This window comes from Dermochelys coriacea, chromosome 18, assembly GCF_009764565.3.
Source record: "Dermochelys coriacea isolate rDerCor1 chromosome 18, rDerCor1.pri.v4, whole genome shotgun sequence".
NCBI lineage: Eukaryota > Metazoa > Chordata > Testudines > Dermochelyidae > Dermochelys > Dermochelys coriacea.
In genome coordinates this window covers 280,137-297,206 of record NC_050085.1, presented here as the reverse complement: position 1 = coordinate 297,206, position 17,070 = coordinate 280,137, and the positions used below count along the sequence as shown (strand labels likewise).

At 42.6% G+C, this 17,070-nt stretch overlaps 1 protein-coding gene across 40 annotated transcripts in view; it reads left to right on the top strand.

Moving 5' to 3' along the window:
- The window catches only part of EIF4G3 (eukaryotic translation initiation factor 4 gamma 3), a 455,276-nt gene that overhangs the window by 278,627 nt on the left and 159,579 nt on the right, over positions 1 to 17,070 (top strand). For 24 of the 40 annotated variants that reach the window (XR_006276414.1, XM_043500160.1, XM_043500159.1 and 21 more), the window contains one exon: positions 8,570 to 8,729. Coding sequence is in view for 39 of the 40 variants with exons in the window: in XM_043500160.1 (XP_043356095.1) it covers positions 8,570 to 8,729 (160 nt within the window). In the remaining variant the exon portion in view is untranslated. The remainder of the gene's footprint in view (positions 1 to 8,569; positions 8,730 to 17,070) is intronic. The other 16 variants (XM_043500158.1, XM_043500143.1, XM_043500140.1 and 13 more) reach the window with 2 other exon arrangements.

The window sequence follows — 17,070 nt, the reverse complement described above, 5'->3', positions numbered from 1 at the left end:
CATCCCGCTCCTCCACCTCCTCATCCTTGTTGTTTACACCAGGGACATGTGACTCAGGCTCCTCGGTGGTATCCACGGTGGTATGCAGGGTGATGGTGGGGTCTCTGCCAAATATGACATGCAGCTCTTTGTAAAACTGGCAGCACTGGATCGACTCTTGGTCTCCCTGGCCTTCGGATATCTTGCCATGGTTCCTTCGCTTTCACGACATACTGCTACCAATCCCTTTTCTACCCATTCTGCATCCCCTGTGCAGTCCACTCGAAGATGTCCATGTTTCTACAGCTGCTCTATAGCTGTGTTTGCACAGCCTCTTCTACCCACAGGCCTAGGAGATCCAATATCTCCTGTCTACTCTAGGCTGAAGTGTGTCTTGAACATGTAGCCAGCATGATCAGCTGAGCAATTGCATGTAACAATGTAGAGCTGCTAGATGTGCTCACCAAGATGGACAATCAGGAAAAGGCATTTCAAAAATTCACAGAGTTTTAAAAGCAGGGCTTCCAGTCTCCCTGTCCCCAGGGCAATGGAGTTCACAATTGCGACCAGTGCAGTCAATATTTGGCATTGTAGAACAGCTGCCCAGAAGACTGTTATGGTTGACATAGGTAGTCCAGTGTCTACATTCATGCTGTGTTGTCCTCAGTACATTGACCATCGCTCAACACCGCTTAAGGAGTTAGTGTTACTGTAATGACATAATGGATTGCTTATGTTAGTGGGAGACGTATTTAAGTGTAGACACATGCACAATTAGGTCAACGCAAGGTGGCTTATGTAGACCTAATTTTGTAGTATAGACCAGGCCTAAGTGGACCCACACAGGGGAAATTAATTTGGTCCTGTATATGTAGGAATAACATAACTGAAATTCAGCAGTCTAAGACAGAGCACTGCAACTGTTTACCCTTTGTTATGATACTAGATCAGGTGAGGGCTCCAGCTTAGGGTGTGGACTCTGGGGTGGGGCTGGGGATGAAGAGTTTGGGGTGTAGGATGATGCTCCGGGCTGGGACTGAGGGATTTGGAGGGTGGGAGGGGGATCAGGACTGGGACAAGGGGTTGAGGTGTGGGTGGGGAGGGTGGCTCAGGGGTACAGCCTCAGGGCAGTGCTTACCTCAAGTGGCTCCTGGAAGCAGCTATATGTCCACCCTCCTGCTCCTATGTGGAGGCACAGTCAGGTGGCTCTGCTGTGCACTACCCCATCCGCAGGTACTGCTCCTTCGGCTCCTTTGGCCATGGTTCCCGGCTAATGGGAGCTGTGGGGGCGGTGCTTAGGGGTGTGGAGCGGAGCCCCATGGCTTAGGAGCCAGAGGGGGTACATACTGCTGCTTCCGGGAGCCGCACAGATTTGCCTCCGACCCTGTTCTCCAGCTGGAGTGCCGGAGCGGGACAAGCCCCAGACCTTGCTCCCCAGCAGGAGCTCAAGGGCCAGATAAAAATGGCTGGGAGGCCAGATGCAGCCCGAGGGGCGAAGTTTGCCCACCCCTGTACTAGATGGTGATTTAGGACAGGAAGCACAGAATATTGTATTCTAGTTGAAACTGCAAGGAGAAGGGATGTAGAGTGAATGTAATTCCCAAATTCCAACTAATGTAATGTGGTTTAGTTAGTGTGTAGAACAGGGATCCGGGTGTGAGGATAGAAACTCTTCCCAGAGTGCAATCTTGATGTGTGACTTGATGTGCAATCTTGGCCAAGTCGCTTCCCCTCTCCATACCTCCATTTCCTCATCTGTGATATGGGGATAGTACAATTAGTGCATCTTGTGTCTTGTGAGGTTTAGTTAGTTTGTCTAATTCTCTTAAAACACTTAAGGTTTTTGGATAAAAGGTACTATTCAAGAGCAAGTAGTATTATTATAATATATCTGACAGCATGCACTTTCTGACAGGTAATTAAGACTTTTCATTTACCAGCCAAAAACCCCACACTTCCAATAGTGAAATACAAACTAACACAGCCTGGGGCATAGGTTCAATACAGACTTATTAGCAGGGATCCTAGCTTTCTGTGATTAAAAAACTCAAAATTCTTCAATAAAAAAAATAAAAATCCATGATTTTCCACAATTAAAATGAAATGCTGAACTTTAATTTCCCTAATGACTATATATATATATATATATATATATATATATATATATATATATATAGGTATCAGTTGAATGTAATGTTTTATTGATATATTTACAATTTTTAAGCAAGTTTGATGCTTACCAGTGACCCATCCTAAAGAAACTAAATCAATTTGTTAGTCTCTACGGTGCCACAAGTACTCCTCGTTGTTTTTGCAAAAACTAATTTCCCCTTGCTAAATACTCACACCTTGTCAACTGTTTGAAATGGGCCACCTTGTTTACATTGGCCTCATTAACACTACAAAAGTGATTTCGACTTCTCCTTGTCAACCGTTGAGAATTGCCTACTTCCAACTTAAATTGAATTGGCTCGTTAGCACTGACCCCTCACTTGATAAGGCAACTCCCATCTTTTCATATTTTGTGTATTATACTCCCTAATGTATGTTCCACTCCGTGCATCTGATGAAGTGGGTTTTAGCCCATGAAAGCTTATGCCCAAATAAATTTGTTAGTCTCTAAAGTGCCACAAGGACTCCTTGTAGTTTTTGCTGATACAGACTAACACGGCTACCCCTCTGAAACCTGTCACAGAGCATTGTTTCTTTACTGTTGTTGATAGCTCTGCTGTTTCAGCCTCTTGTTTTTGTTTCTTTTCATTCAGTTTATGTTTAGTGCTTTCCATGTGTTCTACAACTGTCTGCCTTTGAATGTAATCCACAGCCTTGCTGCGTATAGAACAGCACACTACTATCAATGTGAAATTTGTACCTTCCAAACTTTGTGACATGGTCTTTAGGGGGTGATTTTTAAAATTTTTGGCATCTTTTCATAACTTTAGTTACTCATTTCTGCAGGCTGAAGTGAAATTTGAGATGCATTAAAACCCCTATACATCATTGAGTAACCTCTATATGCCGGAAGCGAAAATCAGTTACAAGTGTGGGAGGTCATGTGCATTGAATACATGACACTGAGACTTTCAGTAAAATTTAGTTAATATATGTTTTTATTTTTTCACAAAATGTAAAAACTGAAGATTCTGTGTAAAAACACAAATTCTGCGTTTTTCCGCGGCAAATGGATTTCTAGGATCCCTGCTCTGCTTATAAGGAGGAGCAACCTTTACTGAACCAAAAACACCCTGGGTTTTCCTAGAGAGTCTCTCATCCAAATGATGACCAAACCTTCTTGCCTTGTATGTTTGCTAGGACAACAACCCAAGGTGGAAGGTAATTGCATTGAAAAGTTCTTTTAACATCATAAGTCATAACAGTGATACTTGAGTAGTTTACTACTAGATCCTCCTTCTAAATATTGCATTTTTAAGCTGTTCACCTTTTATTTTAATATCATTATTTTTATGTATATATTTACATTGTTTTAATTCCCACAATGCGCTTTCCAACCCTCTAAAAAAACATGGTTCCTTCCTAACCAAAATTGTTCACAGATTATAAAAATGTCTTGTCCTTCTCCAGTCTCATTTGGCTCCTGTTGCTTTTGGTCCCATTCTCCATACTATTTTTCTATGTAGATTTTTTTTTAAATGAGGCTGATAATGCAGGCAGACAGTGAGGAAAGCATTACTGAAATCAGTTAATCTGTAAAATGTCTTTTATTTGGCTTCATTCAGGCCTGGCTGCAGTATAAAAAAAAAGTTCTTCACCCAGGGTCTAGCCAGCTTTGTCAATTTCATTTTTGGGAAACTTAACTGTTCCCAAGAAACTACTAGTTCCCCTTTGCATTATGTCTGTTTACCAGTCTGCCTTTTTTAACAGTAATTTCTTACTGCTTGTTACTGCTTTTGAGTGTGAATGATAAGCATATATAATGTAATATTTGGAAGGGCATTAGTTTCTTCTTCAATAATGGTCAGACATGGCAGCCAAAAATTGATATTTGCTGAATTTTTTTAAGTGTACACCTCAAATATTGTCTCTTCAGTATATCAATAATGTAAAAACAGCAGCAGCAGCTTCACAAAGGCTTGATCTTTTTTAGTCCCACTGGAAGAGGGAAAGAGATGCTGACATAATGGCCAGGAGGTACAGAAGGGAGGAGCAAGTGGCTCACCATCATGCTCACCAAACCACATTTTCCCCACACCTGTCCTGTAGCCTGCAGAGGCTCCTTCACAATTCCACAGGATTTGGTAGGTCTAGACTTGGCATACTGGGGTATGAAGCCAATTTCTGTGACGTGCTTCCTTGGGGACCGATAGAGTTTCCAACAGGATGTCAGCTCAGAAGTTAATGTTGCTGAAAGCATCTGGGTTTCACCCTCATTTCCATAAGGAGTATGGCCTTTAGTTTGGGAGGGAAAACTCATATGATGAAGTTTTCAATACTACTGAAGATTTTATTAATCTGTACCCAAGACCTCTCTTTCCAATGAAGACTCCGGCACTGTAGTGTGCACATCACAACCTCCTTTCAATGTTAGAACCTGTGTTTGATTGTGTGGATTTGTGAAAGCATCTATCCATTATTTTTTGTTGTGGGACACTGCGTCACAACTGTACCCAGCTGTACACTCAGAATCTGAAAACAAGATAAAAATGAATCTCTCCCAGACTTCTTTTATTTTTCTAGGTGCCGGAATGATTTCTACCTTAAAGAATTTGGAGAGAGAATTTTTCTTTAGACTTCCCTCAGGCTCTTTTAAAATTGTAGCAGAGTTAGGTACTCAAATGATATTTAATTTCAATGGAAGTTGGGCACTTAGCTCCCTCCAACTCCTTTGAAGATCCCAGTTTTTTAGTATACCCCATCTGAGATGTCATTGAAGGTAGATGTGTAGATGGGAACTTCACACTGTGACGCTACTGGATCAGATATTAATATACATTGCAAAGCAAAAGTGTGGGCTTTTTAAAATGATAAATGTTAAATTTGTTGGATTTTTTTCACCCTATATGGTTTCTGGTTTGTGCCTTAAGGAGGATTTACTGATAGGAACATTTTCGCCATCTATCTACAAAGTAACCTGCAAAAGAGCCCTGCTCTGAAAAATTGGAGTGGGTTTGAAGTGGGTTTGGTATAGTCATTTATAGTTTCATAAAAAGTTTTTATTAGATTTCTATGGGGAGGTGCTGGCTTTTGTGGCTTTATGTTATCTCTGCAAATACAACCCAAATCCAGAAGAGCATCTGATTTCAATAAAAAAGGAGTACTTGTGGCACCTTAGAGACTAACAAATTTATTTGAGCATAAACTTTTGTGAGCTACAGCTCACTTCATCGGATGCATTTGGTGGAAAATACAGAGGGGAGATTTATATATACACACAGAGAACATGAAACAATGGGTTTTATCATACACACTGTAAGGAGAGTGATCACTTAAGATGAGCCATCACCAGCAGCAGGGGGGGAAAGGAGGAAAACCTTTGACAAAGGAGATGCTGTCGTCATCATGAATAGGTCGGAGTATGAACAAGAGGCTACTAGGCAGCTCTCCAACACCACTTTCTACAAGCCATTACCCTCTGATCCCACTGAGAGTTACCAAAAGAAACTACAGCATTTGCTCAAGAAACTCCCTGAAAAAGCACAAGAACAAATCCGCACAGACACACTCCTAGAACCCCGACCTGGGGTATTGTATCTGCTACCCAAGATCCATAAACCTGGAAATCCTGGACGCCCCATCATCTCAGGCATTGGCACCCTGACAGCAGGATTGTCTGGCTATGTAGACTCCCTCCTCAGGCCCTACGTTACCAGCACTCCCAGCTATCTTCGAGACACCACTGACTTCCTGAGGAAACTACAATCCATTGGTGATCTTCCTAAAAACACCATCCTAGCCACTATTGTTGTAGAAGCCCTCTACACCAACATTCCACACAAAGATGGACTACAAGCCATCAGGAACAGTATCCCCAATAATGTCACGGCTAATCTGGTGGCTGAACTTTGTGACTTTGTCCTCACCCATAACTATTTCACATTTGGGGACAATGTATACCTTCAAATCAGCGGCACTGCGATGGGTACCCGCATGGCCCCACAGTATGCCAACATTTTTATGGCTGACTTAGAACAACGCTTCCTCAGCTCTTGTCTCCTAATGCCCCTACTCTACTTGCGCTACATTGATGACATCTTCATCATGTGGACCCATGGAAAAGAAGCCCTTGAGGAATTCCACCATGATTTCAACAATTTCCATCCCACCATCAACCTCAGCCTGGACCAGTCCACACAAGAGATCCACTTCCTGGACACTACGGTGCTAATAAGCGATGGTCACATAAACACCATCCTATATCGGAAACCTACTGACCGCTATTCCTACCTACATGCCTCTAGCTTTCATCCAGATCACACCACACGATCCATTGTCTACAGCCAAGCTCTACGATATAACCGCATTTGCTCCAACCCCTCAGACAGAGACAAACACCTACAAGATCTCTATCATGCATTCCTACAACTACGATACCCACCTGCTGAAGTGAAAAAACAGATTGACAGAGCCAGAAGAGTACCCAGAAGTCACCTACTGCAGGACAGGCCCAACAAAGAAAACAACAGAACGCCACTAGCCATCACCTTCAGCCCCCAAGTAAAACCTCTCCAATGCATCATCAAGGATCTACAACCTATCCTGAAGGATGACCCATCACTCTTACAGATCTTGGGAGACAGGCCAGTCCTTGCTTACAGACAGCCCCCCAATCTGAAGGAAATACTCACCAGCAACCACACACCACACAACAGAACCACTAACCCAGAAACCTATCCTTGCAACAAAGCCCGTTGCCAACTGTGTCCACATATCTATTCAGGGGACACCATCATAGGGCCTAATCACATCAGCCACACTATCAGAGGCTCGTTCACCTGCACATCTACCAATGTGATATATGCCATCATATGCCAGCAATGCCCCTCTGCCATGTACATTGGTCAAACTGGACAGTCTCTACGTAAAAGAATAACTGGACACAAATCAGACGTCAAGAATTATAACATTCAAAAACCAGTCGGAGAACACTTCAATCTCTCTGGTCACTCGATTAGAGACCTGAGGGTGGCTATCCTTCAACAAAAAAACTTCAAAAACAGACTCCAACGAGAGACTGCTGAATTGGAATTAATTTGCAAACTGGATACAATTAACTTAGGCTTGAATAGAGACTGGGAATGGATGAGTCATTACACAAAGTAAAACTATTTCCCCATGTTATTTCTCCCCCCACCCCACCCCCCACTGTTCCTCAGATGTTCTTGTTAACTACTGGAAATAGCCTACCTTGCTTGTCACCATGAAAGGTTTTCCTCCTTCCTCCCCCCCGCCCCCCCGCTGCTGGTGATGGCTCATCTTAAGCGATCACTCTCCTTACAGTGTGTATGATAAAACCCATTGTTTCATGTTCTCTGTGTGTGTATATAAATCTCCCCTCTGTATTTTCCACCAAATGCATCCGATGAAGTGAGCTGTAGCTCACGAAAGTTTATGCTCAAATAAATTTGTTAGTCTCTAAGGTGCCACAAGTACTCCTTTTCTTTTTTGCGAATACAGACTAACACGGCTGCTACTCTGAAACATCTGATTTCAGTGTTTTGCCAGAGTAAACATGTATTTGTCCTGTCAGATAGATGGTAGTGGTGATGGTGAAGATATTTGTTCCCTCTGAGATAAGGTGTACCGGGAATTTCCTCAGTCCTGGTCTAGTGGCTTTCTGTCCACTTCTAAATTTTTAATCTGGCCATTTAAAAATATGTAACTTTTATCAGGCCTGCTGTAAACGTGAGTAGGCTCCAGTTATTCCTGTTCACCTTTGAGAGTGAAGAAAAATTATTTTCTTTCTCATTTTATTATCAATCAGCGGATATAATACGTAGGCTTCTTTTGTAGAAGATATTATATATCTCGCATACATGTGCACACACAAATATATGTCCAATCTAGATTATTTTTCTAAATTTTGATTACAAATATTAGTATTTATCTGGGGTTTCATTGAACCAAGAAGTTCATAGTCCATCAGGATGGCTAGCTCTTAAATCTGTCAAAATGGTGACTTTTGAAATTCACACTTGTCTTTGCAAATTCAATTGTTTTCTAATGGTTTGATCAAAAAATATCAAAGATTTTTGAAATTGCTTATCATTTGCAAATGAAGTTAGCCAGTTCTTTTTACAAAGCTTTTGTTGGGGGGTGGGTGGGAGGGGAGATCTGATTGTACCCCAGTTTTTGAAAATTATTACCAGGAACATTTCTGCTGTACTTGGAAGAAACATAGATGAATGAAGTGTATTAATGACTGTGCGGTGCTGTCTTTTCTTGCTGTTGTTAATAGTAATCGTCTTTTTTCCCCCCCTTTTCCTGCTGCCTTTTTCCTTCCTCCCCTTCCCATGTACTTTTTGAATTTATTCAATTGGTCTGTGTATATTTTTTTTCCTGCCTTTTGCTTTTCTTTTATCTCCCACCCTACTTTCGTCTCCCCCTCTTGCTTGCTTGTGTTCCATGTTGCTAGCTTTTATGTTCGCATGCTCATTATCACCCTTTTTTGTACTTCAAATCCCAGCAGCTGTCCAGCCAGGTCCCAGAGCACAGCCCTGTGGTTTACGGGACTGTGGAGAACACTCATCTCGCCGCCAGCACTCCTGTCACTGCAACTAGCGACCCAAAACAAGGTTTGTTAATGGATATTTTTTCCCTGGTATTTTTAGTCATTTGTCTCCTCTCTCATAAGTCTGACTTTTTATAAACCTGTAAGCAAGCAAGGTGGCCAGCACCAGAAATAGAAGCTTCTCTTTTGAATCTTTGACAAAGCTGGTATATTATTTATAGATTCATTTGAATTTGGCAAACAGAATTGGGTAAAAACTGTTTCACTAAAATTCATTCTTCCAAAATCTTGTTCCAGAGCAGCTGGTAGTGTGAACCTCCTTTTCCCTCCTCCAAACGATCCTTTCTTCAAAACCAGCAAAATTATTGCCAATAAAGTGGTCACTTGGACAGAGGAACGTCTTACGTAAATCATTTAAACATACATTTAGCCACAGAGATACCACTTACCCACCACATCGTAATGGTTCCTGTAGAGCTGTTTGTTCGTCATGTCTTGCCAGCATCCTCAGTACATCTGTAGAATATATTAATTAGAAAATTGTTATTGCTATTGTGCAAATTGTGCAGTAAAGGCTTGCCAAATTTCACTTTCTACTTAGAACTATTTTCAAATTGTGCAGGTGAAAATGATTAAATTTAATTCTTAATTAATGGAGTTTTTAAAATTTGTATTTAAAACAGAAATTATCCTCGGACTAGAGACACTGCATCCAAGCTTCTTCCCACAATGAAATTTTACATCCAGTTAGAAACCCTTAAAAACCTGGGTTTATAATCTAAGTGATATGCTCTGCAGTGTTAAGTGTATTTGTAATATATAGCCCGAGCATTCCAGTTCTCCACATTCATTCATAGCATTTAGGATTCTGCCTACAGCCGTGGGTACTTGAAAATTGAGAAGCACTATCTTTTTCTTTGTGCACTTCCCAAAAGCTTTGTGCCTAAATAGATTTTTAAAAGTGCTTGCTAAAAGAAGAAACACTAACCGCAAAAGAGTTAGAATTGTAGCCAGGGAGGAAAAAGAAGCTGGCTTTTAATTTTTCAGAGATACCATACATCCAGGTTCTAGCATGACCACTGGTTGACAGAAAGGGGAAGTAAAATGTCTCTGAAAATGTTGCTATTGGCAGGCACAATTTAGATGTTTGTTTTTTCCTCAGTTTAAGTATATTCTGTAAATGTAAGTGTAGAGTATTACAATTCTATGTGTAAAAATTCCATATCCTTCTTTTATTAAAAAGTTGGGGATAAATTTAACATGCATGAAACTGACACTTGATTGCATTGGCCAAACATAGCACAAGTACTCCTTACTGAACCTTATTCCTGACCCCCAACATGGCTCCTGCTCCAGATCTGGACCCACTTCCCATCTCTGCAAAAGCACCATAATCCTGATCATCAAGCTTGCGAGCTCAGTCTTGGACTGTCTATGAAAGTAGTGATTGGCGATCCCTCAGAGTTCGAGGATGATTGTCTTCCATGAAATGATAGCCAGCTATTGCTGGTGGATCTGCACATAACTCATAAGACCAGTCCGGGATCCACATATTTTGTCATAGTTGGGGCAGACTTTTCCTGGTGAAAGGGGTAGATCTGGATTGTTGAGTTGTGCTGTGATGCATTCTTTCCAGTTTCTCCATTGGATCTCAAAATGCTGGAATCCTTGCCATAAGGTCCTTCTCCATTTTAGTCGATCGATCGGCTTGGGTTTCCCATGACTTAGTGGATGTTGCACTTCTTCATGTTGGCTTTGAGAGTGTCTTTGAAGTGCCTTTTTTGCCCCCACCCCACCCCATTTGTTGGCCTTGGCCAAGTTGTGAGAACATGACCTGCTACAGGAATTGATTATCTGGCATTCGAAGAATGTCAACAGCCCAATTAAGTTGGTAATGGATAATCATAGCTTCAATGCATGAATTTTTGGCTTGGGACAAAATGCTGATGTTGGCGCATTGATCATCCCACTTGATTTGGAAGATCTTGTGGAGACAATATTGATGGCATTGTTCAAGAGCCTTAAGGTGTCTATTATACGTGACCCAGGTCTTGGCACTGTGCAGGAGAACAGGAATAATGATGGCCTGCTACCTGAGAAGCTTGGTTTGGTTCTTGAAGTCATGATTCTCCAAAGACACATTTTCTGAAGTGCACTAGCATATTGGAGGCGGTAATGAATCTCCTTTTTCAAAGTTGGCTTTCTGAGAGCTGATACTATTAGGGTCCCTGGGCTGGAGCCCAGAGTAGAGGGTGGCCACCTTTGCCCCCTGTTTAATCACTGAGACTGGGAGACAACAGAGACTGTGCAAGGAAGGATAACTTCTCCTCACCTCCCTTGCTAGCCTCAGGGGCTCACTGTGACCTTCCACATAACCCTTCTTTCTCTAGAGACAAGGGTCACAGTCTACTGAGCCATTTTCATCATAAGCCAGCGAGGAAGGTGAGGAGAAGTTATCCTTCCTTGCACAGTCTCTGTTGTCTCCCAGTCTCAGTGATCAAACGGGGCAAAGGTGGGGGGGGCCCGGGCCCACTCTCTACTCTGGGCTCCATCCCAGGGACCCTAATACTATAAGTTTCAGAGTAGCAGCCGTGTTAGTCTGTATTCGCAAAAAGAAAAGGAGTACTTGTGGCACCTTAGAGACTAACAAATTTATTAGAGCATAAGCTTTCGTGAGCTACAGCTCACTTCATCGGATGCATTTGGTGGAAAAAACAGAGGAGAGATTTATATACACACACACAGAGAACATGAAACAATGGGTTTATCATACACACTGTAAGGAGAGGTTTCAGAGTAGCAGCCGTGTTAGTCTGTATTCGCAAAAAGAAAAGGAGTACCCGTGGCACCTTAGAGACTAACAAATTTATTAGAGCATAAGCTTTCGTGAGCTACAGCTCACTTCATCCGATGAAGTGAGCTGTAGCTCACGAAAGCTTATGCTCTAATAAATTTGTTAGTCTCTAAGGTGCCACGGGTACTCCTTTTCTTTTTACTGTAAGGAGAGTGATCAATTAAGAATAGTAATATTATAAGCTATGGTAGCTGAACTTTTAGAAACATGACGTACAATTCCCAGGGCTACTTCCCCCACAGCAGTCCTCACTTCCTCAAGCTCCACTTCACCCTTACCTCAGGGCCTCCTTCCTTGTGCCTGATATGGTGTGTACTACTCAGCCTCTCCAGCCACGCAACTTCTTTCCACAGCTCCTGACATGCACTCCCACCTGACTAACTGGGAGGCTTTTAACTAGGTTTAGCCAGACCCTGATTGGCTTCAGGTGTCCCAATCAACCTAGCCTTCTCCCTGCCTTCTTGAAAGTTCTTAATTGGCCCCGGTGTCTTAATTGACCTGGAACAGCTGCCATTTCACTTATCCTGGTACCAGGGATTTGTTTAGCCTGGAGCTAAGATATCTATCTCCCACTACTCTTCCATAGCCATCTTGCCTTGCCCCGTCACATACCTTAGAGACTAACAAATTTATGTGCCCAAATAAATTTGTTAGTCTCTAAGGTGCCATAAGTACTCCTCGGTTTTTTTGCTGATACAGACTAATACGGCTACCACTCTGAAACATATCTAAACTAGTTCTCAGTAAATTTAAGGGCTGGTCTACAAACAAACCTGTACCAAAGTAAGTAAATAGGCTTTAATTCAAAACTCTTATTATTTGAGAAGTGTCCTATTTAGGTCACTTTTATTCCAAAATAAGTGTGACCACACACAGACTTGCATTGAAATAACAAAAGGTCTGTGTTAAAAGTTAACCAGTGTAGTTGTTCCATTGCAAGTTTGTGAAGGCCAGACTTAAGTCACTTCCATTGTGCATACTGTATAGACCCAAGCCTCTGGTACTTCGCACCTTCTGTATTCATTTACATCAGTTCACAGTTAGTAAGGTTGTATGCCTTAAAGCAATGGAAAATTGGACCATATGTTTAATGGACTAATTAGGAATCAGAAATACTATATGTGTGTGACAGGGCGCGCTTACCTCTCGTGAGTGCCTCCTGTCAGTTGGGTGCAAACCTGCATTCTTTCTCTGCTGGTGGTACTCCCTGTCTTTTGCCCTCATCAGGCGGGTCTTCAATGGCTCAGCCTTCTGGCTAAGTCACACAATGTATAAAATGAATGAAGCCCTTCTGGGGTAACAAATATCCAAAAAGGACTGTCACTGTGCCCTTGTTGGTATCTGCAGCCCTGCCTCTGGATTCAGTTCTCAGCCCTTTCTGGGCTAGCTTTATGTCTGTTCCTACCCCCCAGGACTTTTGCCTTGGCAACTCTTTGGCTTTAACAGTTCTCTGGTGCCCCTTTAAGTCATGCCCTTCACTTGGGCCCCTAAACAAGCCTTATCCCCTCCTCAGGGCTTAGGCCATTTCCCCAGTGGCTGTTGGGCAGGACCCAGGATCATCCACAATTGTGTCCCAACTCAGGGTCCCTATAAACAGCAGTCATGTGCTGCTTCCCTTTAATAATTGCTGCTGCCTTCCCTGAGCTGCTTTCCACTTAGTCCCATCATCTGCTCACGAAAGCTTATGCTCTAATAAATTTGTTAGTCTCTAAGGTGCCACAAGTACTCCTTTTCTTTTTGCATCATCTGCTTGGGTTCTCTGTTCCGTGCTTGAGCAGGGTCTCTCCCAGGCCTCCTTGCCTGGAGAATTCTTCTGTCTTCCGGTCCTTCCTTCCCTTTCTGGTTCTGGCCAGCAACTGACCTGTTCAGGCCCTGCAGTTCTTTTTAACTGAATCTGCTGGGCTCTGATTGGCTTCTTCACTGCAGCCTTTTTAGGCAGGCCTGGAGGACCCACCCTTTACTGCTCCTTTTGTGGGGCAGGGGGTAGTAGGACCATGAGGCCTCCAGCCGGGAGTCTCAACCGGTCCAGTACACCCCGTCACAATATGTAATGAAGGTGAGTTGATGTCTCTTCTGACAGTCTTATTTATTGTATTCCCTGACATTTTTTGTGTTTAAAAATCTGACTTTAACATTGGGGTTCGGAGTGATTTGCATTTAATGTTCTTGGGTTTTTTTCCCTTTATTTAAAAAAAAGTAGAGAAATAAACTATTAAAATCATCTCAGTCAGACTTTAAAGCTCACAGCAGACATTAAAATAATCTCAGTCAGACTTTAAGGCTCACATTTCATTGGGGGAAAATAAGCCTTTGTATGGCTGAACTAATTTTTTGGAAGGGTGCATTCTTAGGGCACAAGCAAATCACAATTTGCATTGTTTGCCCTAGGAATTCATATTAGTTCATATACACCAGGTCTAGCCACTGATGCCTGAAAGTGGGACAAACTCACTAGTGTAAACAGGGGTTACATCCCAACATAACCTTAAGAAAACCAGTGCCCAGTGAACTCAGGAATTTCATGACTGTGGACTTGGTTAACTGTTGCCTTACAGTTGAGCTCCAGAATCCAAGCTTTTATTACTTTTTATAAGTAAGTTTCTAGGCTTCCTGATTGTGAAGTAAACCTTCTAAAAATGAACTGAGGGAAAGAGGAGTGGCTTGTCCACACTATGGAGGCTCCAATGGCATATGTATGGTGCTGTAACCCTGTATTTTAGATGCTACACTGACAGAAGGATTTTTCTGTTGCTGTAGCAGTAGTAGCTAGGTTGATGGAAGAAGTACTCCCGGGGGAATTCTGTGCCGCTGCACGTGCACATAATTCATGTGCCGCGCATATTTTTATTTTTTTCCTCAGAAAATAACTCGTCAGAAAGTTGCTGCAGTTCCACCTTTTGCCCACCAGAGGGTGCTCTGGAGCTAGAACAGAGCAGCTGCTCCCGGCCAGCCAGCTACTATAGGGAAGAGAAAGAGCCTGCAGTGCCTTCTTCACAGCACCTGTTGGGCCAGTTCAGGAGACAGACAGTGTGGGGCTGCTGGGGGATCACAGACAGGGCTTCATAAGGGCAAATGCAGGAAGACACACTGGAGCAGGGGCTGAATGGGAGTGGAGGCACAGGGACACATGGGGGAAGGGGGATGGCTGAGTGAGGGCACAGGGATACATGGGGATGAGGGGAGGGGGATGGCTGAAGGGATTCAAGGACACGGGGAGGGGTTGCAGGGCTACATGGGGGAAGGTGGATTTATGAGTGGGGGCACAGAGAAACGTGGGAAGGGGGTGCAGGGACACATGGGGATGAGGGGAGGGGCTGGCTGGGGATGTGGAGGGACACATGGGGAAAGAGGGGAGTGGGTGTCTGAGTTGGGGGAGAGGGACACATGGGGATAAAGGCAGATGTGCCTGACTGAATGGGAGAGTCTAGGAGTCAGCCAGGGTCTGTATGGGGGAAGCTCCCTCACAATCCCACCCTGCCCCGCCAAAAACCTTCATATACTTTTCCCACCTATATCAATCAACCCTCCAAGTTCACACCCAGGCTCCTCCTCAACAATTTCTTCCCTCTCCCTCAGCTCCTCCGATACCCCTGACTCCTCCAAGCCTTTGTATTGCTTCTGAGGTGCAGGAAATACAGTTATGTATTGTAGTTTAAATGAATTATTACTTGGAGTTCTGCATTAATATGCCTAGTAAGGAATCTATTTGTTAAAAAAAATTTCCTGAATCTATTTTGTTGTCTATATTGTTTCAGACATACTTGCTGACAAGTATTTTGAAATAAATTACCAAAATAATTGAAACTGGTGCGATTATATTGTGTTGTTTTGACAAATAAAATATGCAGAATTGTGCAGAATTTTAAAATGTGCTTAGAATCTTTAATTTTTGGTGCAGAATTCCCCTAGGAATAAAGAATGCTTCTGTTGACCCAATAATGTCTACACCAGGGACTGGATCGGCATAGATGTATTGCTCAGGTGTTCCCCTTAGTGTCTGAGTATCTGTGTCAGTCTACTTTTTAAGGAAAAAAAAGTGATCCAGGTAACTACAGGCCAGTTAGTTTGACATCTGTAGTATGCAAGGTCCTGGAAAAAATTTTGAAGGAGAAATTAGTTAAGGACATTGAAGTCAATGGTAAATGGGACAAAATACAACATGGTTTTACAAAAGGTAGATCGTGCCAAACCAACCGGATCTCCTTTTTTGAAAAAGTAACAGATTTTTTAGATAAAGGAAACGCAGTGGATCTAATTTACCTAGATTTCAGTAAGGCATTTGATACCGTGCCACATGGGGAATTATTAGTTAAATTGGAGAAGATGGGGATCAATATGAACATCAAAAGGTGGATAAGGAATTGGTTAAAGGGGAGACTGCAACGGGTCCTACTAAAAGGCGAACTGTCAGGTTGGAGGGAGGTTACCAGTGGAGTTCCTCAGGGATCGGTTTTGGGACCAGTTTTATTTAATCTTTTTATTACTGACCTTGGCACAAAAAGTGGGAGTGTGCTAATAAAGTTTGCAGATGATACAAAGCTGGGAGGTATTGCCAATTCAGAGAAGGATCGGGATATTATACAGGAGGATCTGGATGACCTTGTAAACTGGAGTAATAGTAATAGGATGAAATTTAATAGTGAGAAGTGTAAGGTTATGCATTTAGGGATTAATAACAAGAATTTTAGTTATAAGTTGGGGATGCATCAATTAGAAGTAATGGAAGAGGAGAAGGACCTTGGAGTATTGGTTGATCATAGGATGACTATGAGCTGCCAATGTGATATGGCTGTGAAAAAAGCTAATGCAGTTTTGGGATGCATCAGGAGAGGCATTTCCAGTAGGAATAAGGAGGTTTTAGTACCGTTATACAAGGCACTGGTGAGACCTCACCTAGAATACTGTGTGCAGTTCTGGTCTCCCATGTTTAAAAAGGATGAATTCAAACTGGAGCAGGTATAGAGAAGGGCTACTAGGATGAACCGAGGAATGGAAAACTTGTCTTATGAAAGGAGACTTAAGGAGCTTGGCTTGTTTAGCCTAACTAAAAGGAGGTTGAGAGGAGATATGATTGCTCTCTATAAACATATCAGAGGGATAAATACCGGAGTGGGAGAGGAATTATTTCAGCTCAGCACCAATGTGGACACAAGAACAAATGGGTATAAACTGGCCACCAGGAAGGTTAGACTTGAAATTAGACGAAGGTTTCTGACCATCGGAGGAGTGAAGTTTTGGAATAGCCTTCCAAGGGAAGCAGTGGGGGCAAAAGATCTATCTGGTTTTAAGATTCTACTCAATAAGTTTATGGAGGAGATGGTATGATGGGATAATGGGATTTTGGTAAGTAATTGATCTTTAAATATTCAGGGTAAATAGGACTAATCCCCTGAGATGGGATATTAGATGGATGGGATCTGAGTTACCCAGGAAAGAATTTTCTGTAGTATCTGGCTGGTGAATCTTGCTCATACGCTCAGGGTTTAGCTGATCGCCATATTTGGGGTCGGGAAGGAATTTTCCTCCAGGGCAGATTGGAGAGGCCCTGGGG